At 47.2% G+C, this 12,052-nt stretch overlaps 1 protein-coding gene across 1 annotated transcript in view; it reads left to right on the forward strand.

Annotated features, from left to right (window-relative positions):
- Positions 1–12,052, forward strand: part of ryr2a (ryanodine receptor 2a (cardiac)) — a gene marked incomplete at both ends in the record, with an annotated part of 175,982 nt that overhangs the window by 37,881 nt on the left and 126,049 nt on the right. The window contains 9 exons of the mRNA XM_079757379.1: positions 1–109; positions 500–621; positions 1,101–1,284; positions 2,679–2,814; positions 4,858–4,953; positions 5,123–5,241; positions 6,903–7,036; positions 7,917–8,158; positions 10,909–11,101. The exon at positions 1–109 is cut by the window's left edge and continues 56 nt beyond it. Of these exons, the coding sequence (XP_079613505.1) occupies positions 1–109; positions 500–621; positions 1,101–1,284; positions 2,679–2,814; positions 4,858–4,953; positions 5,123–5,241; positions 6,903–7,036; positions 7,917–8,158; positions 10,909–11,101 (1,335 nt within the window). The remainder of the gene's footprint in view (positions 110–499; positions 622–1,100; positions 1,285–2,678; positions 2,815–4,857; positions 4,954–5,122; positions 5,242–6,902; positions 7,037–7,916; positions 8,159–10,908; positions 11,102–12,052) is intronic.

Below are 12,052 nucleotides of genomic sequence, written 5' to 3' on the forward strand. Positions count from 1 at the left end.
AAAGTACGGCGACTCTGTGTGTTACGTCCAGCACATGGACACCAGCTTGTGGCTAACCTACCAGGCCATGGATACCAAGTGTGCCCGCATGGGCGGAGTGCAACGGAAGGTATTGTGATGACGATTCCTCCATCACCAGATGGACTGGTTGCATTTTGAAGCCAATGGCTCTGCAGTGACGAAAGAGTGTTGCGTGGTTGTTTTTTTGGTATTGATTGACAAGAACTCTGTGTGATTTTGAAAAGAGGAGGTATCTATTTGACAATAGGAAATAAGCTCTGTTTATGATATTGATGACCATGATAATGAGACTGTGTTGCTGGGAGGGAACCGGAACTGAAGCCGTTGTATAAGGTTAATGGGAGACACCGGCACAGTAAATCCACCTTCACTGGTTTGGTCGCAGAGCTGTGATCCCGGTCCTGTCGGCTGGCCATTTCCACTCCCATGATCAGAAGAAACAGTTCCCGTGTCAGCTGAGAGGTTTCCTTTGTTTCAGGCCATCATGCACCACGAGGGCCACATGGACGATGGCCTAACTCTGTCTCGGTCACAGCATGAGGAGAGTCGTACGGCGCGAGTCATTCGGAGTACCGTATTCTTGTTCAACCGCTTCATCAGGTGAGCGGAACTCAACACACACCTTCACCTGGATGGACTCCTTCCATGGCTACAGTGGTTCTGTTTATCTGACACATACTTTTAGCCTGGCTATTGCGAGACCAAGCGCAGAAGCTGCTGTCATTCCTTTCTTCAGCACAAGAGGCGTGATCAACGGGCCTAGTTCAAACGACTCTGTACGCAATTGGCTGCTTGCCGTTGCTTCCCTGTCGTCATTGTGTTAAACCATCCAATAGCGCGCCAGGGGGGAAAGCCAGCTTGGTGATTGGCTTCCGCAAAAAAGTATCGAAAGCAGAAAGAAATGTATTTCTCTTCTCCAGACCCTTCTGCAGGGCGAGTTCAAATCGTGGGCAGAATGGGCTGGCGGTACCCAGTCTAACATATCGTATCACTCCAAGGCTCTTACATCCTCTGTTGCATCTCTGAAGTCCCTCTGAGATATCTCGAAGATACAAACCTGGCTGTTCTCCTCTGCCCAGGGGCCTGGATGTGCTCTCCAAAAAAGGGAACACCTCTGCTCTCGATCTGCCAATCGAATCGGTCAGCCTCAGTTTGCGGGATCTGATAGGCTACTTCCAGCCCCCGGACGAGCACCTGGAGCACGAGGAGAAGCAGAACCGGCTGCGACATCTGAAGAACCGGCAGAATCTGTTCCAGGAGGAGGTAGGTGGGGAACTGGGGGGATTGTGGGAAATACAAACATTGGCTGATAACTTCACAATTACAACTTTATAATGTGCTGCAGATGACGGGCAATGTGTGCGCATTCAGTCATCTGTGGTTACAAAAGGATGAATGAACCAAGTGGGTGTTGGTGATCACGGCGTCACTAACCTCACCTCGCTCTGTCAGGAGGGGGGTCCACTCTAACCTGATCACTAACCTCACCTCGCTCTGTAAGGAGGGGGGTCCACTCTAACCTGATCACAGTTTACCTAACCAATTAAAGGAAGACTTTGATCACGTTAACGGCCCAGACTGTTGGTCCTAGTACCCATGGAACACATGTTTGTTACGGACAGGATACCAATGCACCAGACCATTAGCAAGATCTCCTCATGAATTCTTTCTGTAGGGTTTCCAGTTCAGCTGCTTCTATACTTTGGCCACAATAAACACTGAGACTCTATGCCTTGCCACATGATGATCACCAGGAGACACACACAGTCCATAAGTATACATACTCCTGCAGTACCAGTACCCCATACAGTCTCTCCTGGTCACACTTGGCTTGTGTAAACCCTTAAACGTGTTCTAGTCCAAGCCAAGCTGTCTGGCAGGATACGGTATATGGATACGGCTTGGCCCCTTCTCCCAAAAGCATCCATCAGTTATTTGGCATAGTTATTCCATTTGGTGGATGAACAGGGTGTAATTGCCATGCCATCCTAATGGGATCCTTATTGGGCATTACAGGTGTCAGTTTTATGGCGTACATCTTGGGGAAATGAATTCCCTACGCCCTCGTCGTTTTGGGACAGGGGCCATCGGACAATATCACCAGGCTCTGGATATGATGTGGATTAGAGAAATGGTGTGGAAGATGTAACAGCTTCTGCTCCGCAATTATTGACAAATGGTTACGTAGAAGTACACTTATGACCAGGCTGCCTGATGTTATTTCACTAGCAAAGTCTGATAAAAAACAAAATACTGTGATTTGGATCAGGCATCGCCATTCCTTGCCAGTACATAATCAACATTGTTGATTTAGTGTACGCTAATCTCTACAAACAGACGTAATTTAACAAACATCTAGAGCTAGGGGACAAACAGCTGAGCGTGTAATCTAGCGACCTGGAAGATGTGGTTGTGTGAAGTTGAAAGGGTTCATATGAGTAACGAAATGGGAGGAACAAATTGAGTATCTGTGTGGAACATGCTGATAAAAAGAGTGCAACAAGAGACAATAGGATAGTCTTTGCCCGGTCTCCCCAGAGGAGGAAGGATCTTTGATGGTGTTCCGGTATGGTTCATACCCCACCCAAAACAATGGGATGGGGGTGAATTAAGGGAAGCTGACTCCTCCTGTGTCTGCTGTCCCTCTTGCCTTCCAGGGGATGACCAGCCTGCTCCTGGAGTGCATCGACCGGCTCCACGTCTACAGCAGCGCCGCCCATTTTGCCGAGATTGCAGGGAAAGAGGCGGGGGAGGCTTGGAGGTCCATCCTTAACTCGTTATACGAGCTCCTCGGTGAGGAGACTCCGGAGGACTCACATCCTCACACACTAGTGACGGCAGCTCCCCGCCGTGGGGCCTACTGTCAGCCACGACGAAAAATAATACACATTGACAATTCTAATTTTGCTAATTTTACAAGAGGCATCAGACTACTTTAGTTTCATAACATAGCATAGCATTTGTCGGAGTTAGAGGAAATGAGTGGAAGCAGGTGAGGTTGACTAGCTCTCTCAGTGATGTGGGGCTGAGAACACACCATTCAAGCTGCTCCAAAGTAAAGATATTTTAGCAAATTTCTTGTCTCCTTATTAAAAGTGAAGCTAAAAAACTAAAAACTGATTATTTTGTGACATCACAGAGTGACGAGTTGCACTGGGACAAAAGATAATTAAACTCAAAATGCGAGCAGAAGAAAAGTGAGTTTGGGAAACATTTGGAGAGGTAATGAAAAAGATGGTTTGGGTTCTGGCTTGGATTTTGATGGCTGTGACTTGCTTCATAAATAAGGCACAAGACAGAATAAGGACAAATAATCAGTATGAAATACAAACAGAAATGCATCTTTATGCCTCCAAAAATCGTGTATGGGGTGGTTCTGCAGGCGAGAATGGGGTCTGGGTTGCCCTGCCCGAGCATCACTGACTCCCAACCTCTACGCCAGCAGGCAGTCAACCAAACCAGCACCATAAACATCCTCTCTCTAACATACACACCTATACCAGTACTCATTCACACACAAAGAAACTCTGTAATACACAAGATTTATGGGAACTACGGCATATTTTTGCAAGCCACAGCCATGAGCAAAGGAACAGCATGATTGGGAATGTAACTCTCACTAACGCTGAGTGAGATCATCTGTTTTTCATGACGTGTATTCAGGGTAGGCAATCTTCCACTTAAAATAATATGGGAACGATTACTAAACCTCTTAAGCTCCAGCCTATTTTAATTTGTCTAATTAATATGCTTGTTGTTTGAGTTGTGTTTGGTGTGTGTAAAAAATACTTATATGTGCTGGTAGCGGAGTTTCTCATGTTTAATTTGATATGACTATTTCTACATAATAAGCGCAGTGTTGTATGCCTTTTGCCGCGAGTGTGATCACGGTCTTCCCAAATCTGGGGAACCTCGAGTTTAAGAGGTTAATCATGAATGATATGTTAAATATGTTAAAATCTAGTGAGAGGTGCAGAGGTTAGCATAGCAGGCCTGATAGCAGCTCACTAAGTGGACAACTCAAGCTCCCACTGCGGACTTCTGCTACTGTCCAAGCAGGGTCAGCACAAACCTCCCAGCCTGCCCTGGCCCAGTGGGTGGTTTTGTCACTACGAGCACGTAGTGACAAAACGTTGATTGGACAGGGGAGGCACTCTATCTCTCTAGCCTGCCCTGGCCATATGTGCTCAGTGGGTGGTAAATAAATGAAGCCTTGCTTTCCAGCTCGCCTTGCACTTGGGGAGCAACCTCACATGTGCTCAAGTAAGATGAGGCGAGGGTGAAGAGGGTGCGGACGCTACAGAAAAACAAGCTCAAATGTACTTTAAGGTGTTGTGGTGTGTTGAATCCAATCGCCTTGAAACTCAACCTGTGTTTGATACTATGGGTCAAGATTAGCACGTATAAAGGTTGTTTGATTTGACCATAAACTCCCTCACAGCCACCAAATAAAACACAACATTAAATGACTATTTACCATCGTTTTTGACCTTCTGCCATGATTTGGTGTCATATGAGGCTACTCTTCCTGGCTGAAAAAGATGCTGCAAGGCACAAGGTCTTCCATCTCGTTTTTTCCGGCATTTTAAAGTTTAGACAAACAAACCTTTTTGACACTTTCGAGTCAAAACCAGGAGTTAAAAAAACCCAAACGGTATAGTGACCAAAGCCGGAAACAAACTGGATCCCCAGTCACCTCTTAACTTCCTTTCTTGTAGCTCGTCTCTCTTTCTCTCTCCTTTATTTGGTTGAAGTTTGTGTTTGATGGTTGAAGTTTGTGTTTGATGCCAAATTGTAGAAGGAAATAATTGTCTCTGCTACCCTACCCTTTGCTAGCTGCACTCATAAGGGGCAACCGGAAGAATTGTGCCCAGTTCTCTGGCTCTCTGGATTGGCTGATAAGCAGACTGGAAAGACTGGAAGCTTCATCTGGTACGTTTCACCAAGGATGTTTCTCTTGGGCAAACATGCTCAAAGGTTAGGGTCAGCCTGTCCCTTTTGGTGGAACATTTTTTTTTTTGTATTGCTTTTGTATGCTTGAGGTTCTACATTGTGTTACTGTGTTTCTAGGTATACCTGAGGTTTTACATTGTGTTTCTAGGTATACTGGAGGTTCTACACTGTGTACTGGTGGAAAGTCCTGAGGCCCTGAATCTCATCAAAGAGGGACACATCAAGTCCATTATTTCTCTGCTGGACAAACATGGACGCAACCATAAGGTGGACTCTACACTAATCCCTTGACACTATCAGGCCGGTTGGATTTCATGCCTCAAATGCAAAGCCCATTTATAACACTTGTAGTCCATGTAAACACTTTTAGTCCATGTAAACACTTACAGTCTATGTAAACACTTATAGCCCATATATCACTTATAGCCCATATATCACTTATAGCCCATATATCACTTATAGTCCATGTAGAACACTTAGAGCCCATGTAAACACTTATAGTTCATGTATAACATTTATAGCTCATGTATAACACTTATAGCCCATTTATAACACTTAAAGTCCATGTAAATCTTCCAGCCCATATAGAACACTTATAGCCCATGTATAACTTTGCACACAGCGTATGGTTATCTGTATGGTTGGTTGAAAGATGACACTGTCAAATGCTTTGCTTAGCCCTGTACTGGTTTGTGTTGCACGGCGTGGCCAAGCCCAGAGCAGCAGTAAGCAATGCTGTCCCCAGTGTCAGCCTCACCAGTGTCAGCCTCACCAGTGTCAGCATCACCAGTGTCAGCCTCCCCAGTGTCAGCCTCACCAGTGTCAGCCTCACCAGTGTCAGTCTCCCCAGTGTCAGTCTCCCCAGTGTCAGTCTCCCCAGTGTCAGCCTCCCCAGTGTCAGTCTCCCCAGTGTCAGTCTCCCCAGTGTCAGCCTCACCAGTGTCAGCCTCACCAGTGTCAGTCTCCCCAGTGTCAGTCTCCCCAGTGTCAGCCTCACCAGTGTCAGCCTCACCAGTGTCAGCCTCACCAGTGTCAGCCTCACCAGTGTCAGTCTCACCAGTGTCAGTCTCCCCAGTGTCAGTCTCACCAGTGTCAGTCTCCCCAGTGTCAGTCTCCCCAGTGTCAGTCTCCCCAGTGTCAGTCTCCCCAGTGTCAGTCTCCCCAGTGTCAGCCTCACCAGTGTCAGTCTCCCCAGTGTCAGTCTCCCCAGTGTCAGCCTCACCAGTGTCAGTCTCCCCAGTGTCAGCCTCACCAGTGTCAGTCTCCCCAGTGTCAGTCTCCCCAGTGTCAGCCTCACCAGTGTCAGTCTCCCCAGTGTCAGTCTCCCCAGTGTCAGTCTCCCCAGTGTCAGCCTCACCAGTGTCAGCCTCACCAGTGTCAGTCTCACCAGTGTCAGTCTCCCCAGTGTCAGCCTCACCAGTGTCAGTATCATTGTACAGCCAGACTACCCATAGAAAATATACTTTTTGGAGGGAGACAATATGATTGTTACATTTGATTTATTTTGCATAATCAGTCATTGTTTTTACATATTCCATGATCACATATGTGAATTCAATGTACCAAACCTATTTTAGTGTCTTTGGTTAAAGTTTACTATAAGCAGTTCTTCTTAGCACACATTGGATTTCTTTGCATTGCATGCGGGTCTCAACACAAACCCTCCTGCAACACAAGGCCTAAACTGAGCTGCATTAAAAATAAATGGAATTTCTTCACACAATCAGGATTTAGAGAGCACCAGGTCTGTTTGTTAGCTCAATGAGCTGGACCTCAAGGCTCCTCCCTTCATTAGCAAGGTGGCCATCATGGCAGGTTCTGTTTCTTACCTGCACTGCACAGTTCCTAGTGCAGTGCAATGTGTATGATCGATTGGTAGTGCAAGAAACTTAAGTGTGTGTGTGTGTGTGTGTGTGTGTGTGTGTTAGGTTCTAGACGTGCTGTGCTCCCTGTGTGTGTGTCATGGCGTGGCGGTGCGCTCTAACCAGAACCTGATCTGTGACAACCTGCTGCCGGGCAGAGACCTGCTGCTGCAGACACGGCTGGTCAACCACGTCAGCAGGTACGCAGTGCCACGCACTCACGCGCACACTCACTGTACACGCACGCACACACACACACACACACACACAAACTTACTTTGACCCTCAATATTATCTGTATATTTAATAGGATATACCCGGATGTGGGTGGCGCTTAAACCGGGAGAGGAACTTTAATAATTCCTAGTCTCAAATCTATTATCATTAAAATGTTTTTTTTCCTTTAAAACCCTTCTACAATAACAATATCCTGGACTTTATATTCATATTGTGTTGAGCTCCACCCCTAGGGACAGTGACCATATAGGGACAGGGACTTGTAAGCTGTGAGGCTCAGTCGCTCAACTGCTCTAAATCCTCCAGTGAATGTTCATTCGGCAGGTCATGTCCAGCCTTCCAATGTGAAAGGGTTAGCGATTAGGAGTGATTATGTGCGGTGCCAAATTGGAACAGTGGTACTTTTGGCGGTCACAGAGGCTTTGCATACATTCGCTGGCAACAGAGCAGACTACAGTACTGCAAAGTAATGCAGTAGGCTAACAGTCTGCAGGAGGCCCACTTTCAACCTCCAGAAGAACTCTAGTACAAAGAATAACCGTCGTCTGGCTGTGTTGGAGTCAAGAGATAGTGTGTCTGTGCGTGTCTCTGTTCCCGCTTTGACAGTAGAAAAAACAAAGGTGCAAATAAAATATTTTCTCAGTGCGATTTACTTATTTCCTGCATCCGATATCTGGCAACTCGTTTCCAACCCGCTACTCCCACACCTGACCTTCAGCTTTGCAAACACACACACACACACACACACACACACATATATATATATATATATATACACAAACACACAGTGCCCTCTGGACAAAGAGAGCGATGAAGGTGACCAGAATGTCCTCCCTCCCGCAGCATGCGGCCCAACATCTTCCTGGGCGTGAGCGAGGGCTCGGCGCAGTACAGGAAGTGGTACTACGAGCTGATCGTGGACCAGGTGCAGCCCTTCGTTACGGCCGAGGCCACCCACGTCCGCGTTGGCTGGGCCAGCACCGACGGCTATGCCCCCTACCCCGGGGGGGGCGAGGGCTGGGGCTGCAACGGAGCAGGGGACGACCTCCACTCCTACAGCTTCGACGGACTCCACCTGTGGTCAGGTGAGGCGCTGACACCACCTGCTGGTCAGAGGGGGGGGGTAAGCCCACCCCATTACCTCTCTCTCCATGCAGTGCAAACACATCTTTATTTAGAATAGTGCAAGTTAGACCCTTTTTCTAGCTTCATCTATTTATTCATTTAACGGGTACAGGTTATCACCAAGCAGCCAGTGTAAATTAATAAGGCGAGGGCTGCTTGTTAGGCTAAATTGAGTGTTTGCGCCAAACAGCAAATAAGCAACGGCGTCATCCATTCGGGAAAGCCGTGCCATTCATCCATTGGCCATTTAAGGAAACAGCTCCACCTCGACCACATCTGCCAGTTGAAGCCAGCATCCTGAAACCATTGGCCAACCAAATCTGTTTCCAGAAACAAATAACTTATCTTGACTACTGGAACTAGTGGATGAACTTAAACCAATGATAAGACACATCTTTAAAGGGGACATATTATGAAAAAACAACACTTTTCCTGGGATTTGGGTGTTGTTTTGGGTCTCTGGTGCTCCCACACGCATACAAACTTTGAAAAAAGTCTGTACATGATTTTTTGAGTGAGGTATGCATTTCTGAAAGTACCCCGCCTACAGTTACCAAACGAGCGAGTCAATTTTGGCGGCCCGTCCTACGTAGGAAGGGGGCACAGTTGAATATCACCTCCCACTTCCCCACTCCCCACCAATCAGAGCAGAGCTAAGATTTTGTGGACCAGCTGACGAGCAGCTCCGGCGGGGGGAACTCTGCGGCAGCCCGGCAGCTCAGCTCCGGGAGTACAATCCCTTTCTCCTCCATGTCGCGGTTCATGGACTTCAGAGAGTCAAGGCCAAAGTTCCTTTCCCCCAATTCTTCTCAACCATGTCCGAGATATCCCCCACTACGAGTCTTTACTTGTTGTGGAAGTACCAGCGACGTCATACGCAGTCTTTAGGATTCATAATATCATCTGAGGCGCACATAGCTTTTGGCCGTGATATTAGATATAATATTATATAAATACCCATATATTAGATTATTATTATTATTATTATTATTATTATTATTATTATTATTATTATTATTATATTATATTATATTATATTATATTATATAGATATAGAGCTCCAGGAGTCCGCGAAAGGCAACAATCCCTTCTCCTCCATGCTGTGGTTCACTCCGACAGCTCATTGGTCAATGGGCAGCAGCTCATTTGCATTAAAGCTACAGACACCAGAAACAAGCGCATTCTGAAGGGACTGAAACAGAGGGGAATAGCGGTAGGCAAGATTTCTTTTTCTAAAAGCTATTTCCAGAAAACAGCTTCAAAATCATGTTTTCTGGAACTCAAATACTATGTTTACTTGTTGGTAAAACACCATAATATGTCTCCTTTAAGTGCTCCTGCGTCCGTCCACAGTCTCAAAAACTAATGCTATGAAATAACTTGTTGATACCTACTCTAGTAGAAAATGAGAGGTGGAGTAATAGCTACTTTGCAGTTTAACAAACATTTATTTTAATTAGAATTGATTTTCTCCCCTCCGATTTAGTCACTTCAGGGTTAAATAAGAAAGAGATTTCGAGAGCTGTTAGCCGATCAGTTAAAACTCTTGGTGGTCCCTGATAGGCCAGAGCCACTTTTACCTGCCTGTGACCTGGCAGTAGTTTGAGAACCAGACATATGTGCCTTACCAGTTGTATTAAGGTTCATAGAGTCAACGCAAGAGAGCAACTCTTTGGCCTAACCCTAATCCCTGCCTAAGAGGCAGTCCGCTGGTGATGTGAACCAGCCTTTTTGTTTGCTAGTATTCAAGTGACCTACAGGACAGCAGGCAGGAGAGAGCCCCACCCTTATTGGGCCCTGTCCTGGCCCTGACATCCTACCTTGACAAGACTGCTAGAGTCACTAAAGAATGAGCGTTGTCCAATTAGAGGCTCATCAACTGAATTGTTGAATTTATTGTCCAAGCTTACAAGTACCACTAACCTCTCAAAGCTGTTGGTATGAGGTAGCCCTCCACTCAGAGTTTGACTACCTCTGAGAGGTGTTCCCTTAGCGGGCTTCAGTGCAGCTACGCGTGCAGGGTAAACGCGGCCTCAGGTAATCCTGTGGTTGTCTCACCGACGCCTCCTCCAACGTTAAGGAGGTCTATCATCCTGTGACCTCTTGAACAAGTCATCCAGGTCCTCGATTACTGACTCCAGCGTTCAGGAAGGATTAATAGAAGGAGATAGGAATGTAACCACGGTTATTACCAGAGGTCAATGCCACCCGGTATCTTGGCAAGAAGGTTCTTAAGGAATCGTATCCTAGGTGGGTGCGCCTTATACTCCAGGGACGTGTCGAATACATTGCCCAAGTCACAGGGGACTTTGTTGGTGTAAGGTACTCCACCTGTGCATGCACATTGGATATCCAAACGAACACTTACTAGTTGAGGCGTTGGGGGATTCCCCCAGTTGTCCATGTTTTACTTTATTAAATCAGAATTTGAACAGTTCTTTTAAATCTCTGTAGTAAGAGCTTAAACAGAAAACATAATTGATTGATTGCGTAATTTGACAGCCTGAAGTTTCTTCTCTTACTGCCAAGTCCCAGAGGTCAAATCTGTAATGGCTCCACATTTGAAATTAAACTTCATGGTTTATAGAAACACTGGCGAAAGTTTCATGCTTTAGTCATAAAGTGCATGATACCTTCCATATCCAAGCTTATCTGCATCACTACATAGAATGCGGCTGAGTTTGTCTCTATGTTGTATATGAATGGACAGGGTGTATCGCACGGACAGTGAGTTCTCCCAACCAACACATGCTGATGGTGGAGGATGTGGTCAGCTGTTGTCTGGACCTCAACTCGCCCAGCATTTCCTTCAGGATCAACGGTCAGCCGGTGCAGGGCATGTTCGAGAACTTCAACTGTGACGGACTGTTTTTCCCTGTCGTCAGCTTCTCTGCTGGGATTAAGTAAGTTGTTTTAAGACCATCAAAGAGTTCTGTCACCTTATTTTTGTATACTCAGTTTTATGCTAAAAGTTCAAAACATTCCCAAGCCCTCATGTCCTTTCCTCTTCTCCCTACCCCTCCTCTCCTCTCCTCTCCTCTCCTCTCCTTCTCTCCTTTCCTTTCCTCTCCTCCCCTCTTCTCTCCTCCCCTCCTATCCTCCTCTCTCCTCTCCCCTCCTCTCCTTTCATCTCCTCTCCTCCTCTCTCCTCCTCACCTCTCCTCTCCACTCGTCTCCTCCTCTCGTCTCCCCGCTCCTCCCTTATCTCCCTCTCTCCTCCCTCTCTCCTCCTCTCCTCTCTCCTCTCCTCTCTCCTCTCCCTCTCCTCTCTCCTCTCTCCTCCTCTCCTCTGTCCTCTCCTCCTCCTATCCTCCTCTCCTCTCCTCTCTTCCTCTCCTCTCCTCTCTCCTCTCTCCTCCTCTCTCCTCCTGTCCTCTCTCCTCTCCTCCTCTCTCCTCCTCTCCTCTCTCCTCCTCCTCTCTCCTCTCCTCCTCTCCTCTCCTCTCTCCTCTCCTCTCTCCTCTCCTCTCCTCTCTTCCTATCCTCTCTCCTCTCTCCTCTCCTCCTCTCTCCTCCTCTCTCCTCCTCTCCTCCGCTCCTCTCCTCACCTCTCCTCTCCTCTCCTCCTCTCTCCTCTCCCCCCCTCTCCTCCTCTCTCCTCCTCTCCTCCTCTCCTCCTCTCCTCTCCTCTCCTCCTCTCCTCTCTCCTCCTCTCCTCTCCTCTCTTCCTCTCCTCTCCTCTCTCCTCCTCTCTCCTCCTCTCCTCTCTCCTCTCCTCCTCTCTCCTCCTCTCCTCTCCTCCTCTCTCCTCTCCCCCCCTCTCCTCCTCTCTCCTCCTCTCCTCCTCTCCTCCTCTCCTCTCCTCTCCTCCTCTCTCCTCCTCTCTCCTCCTCTCCTCTCTCCTCTCCTCCTCT

This window comes from Pollachius pollachius (genome assembly GCF_949987615.1).
Source record: "Pollachius pollachius genome assembly, chromosome: 19".
Lineage (NCBI taxonomy): Eukaryota > Metazoa > Chordata > Actinopteri > Gadiformes > Gadidae > Pollachius > Pollachius pollachius.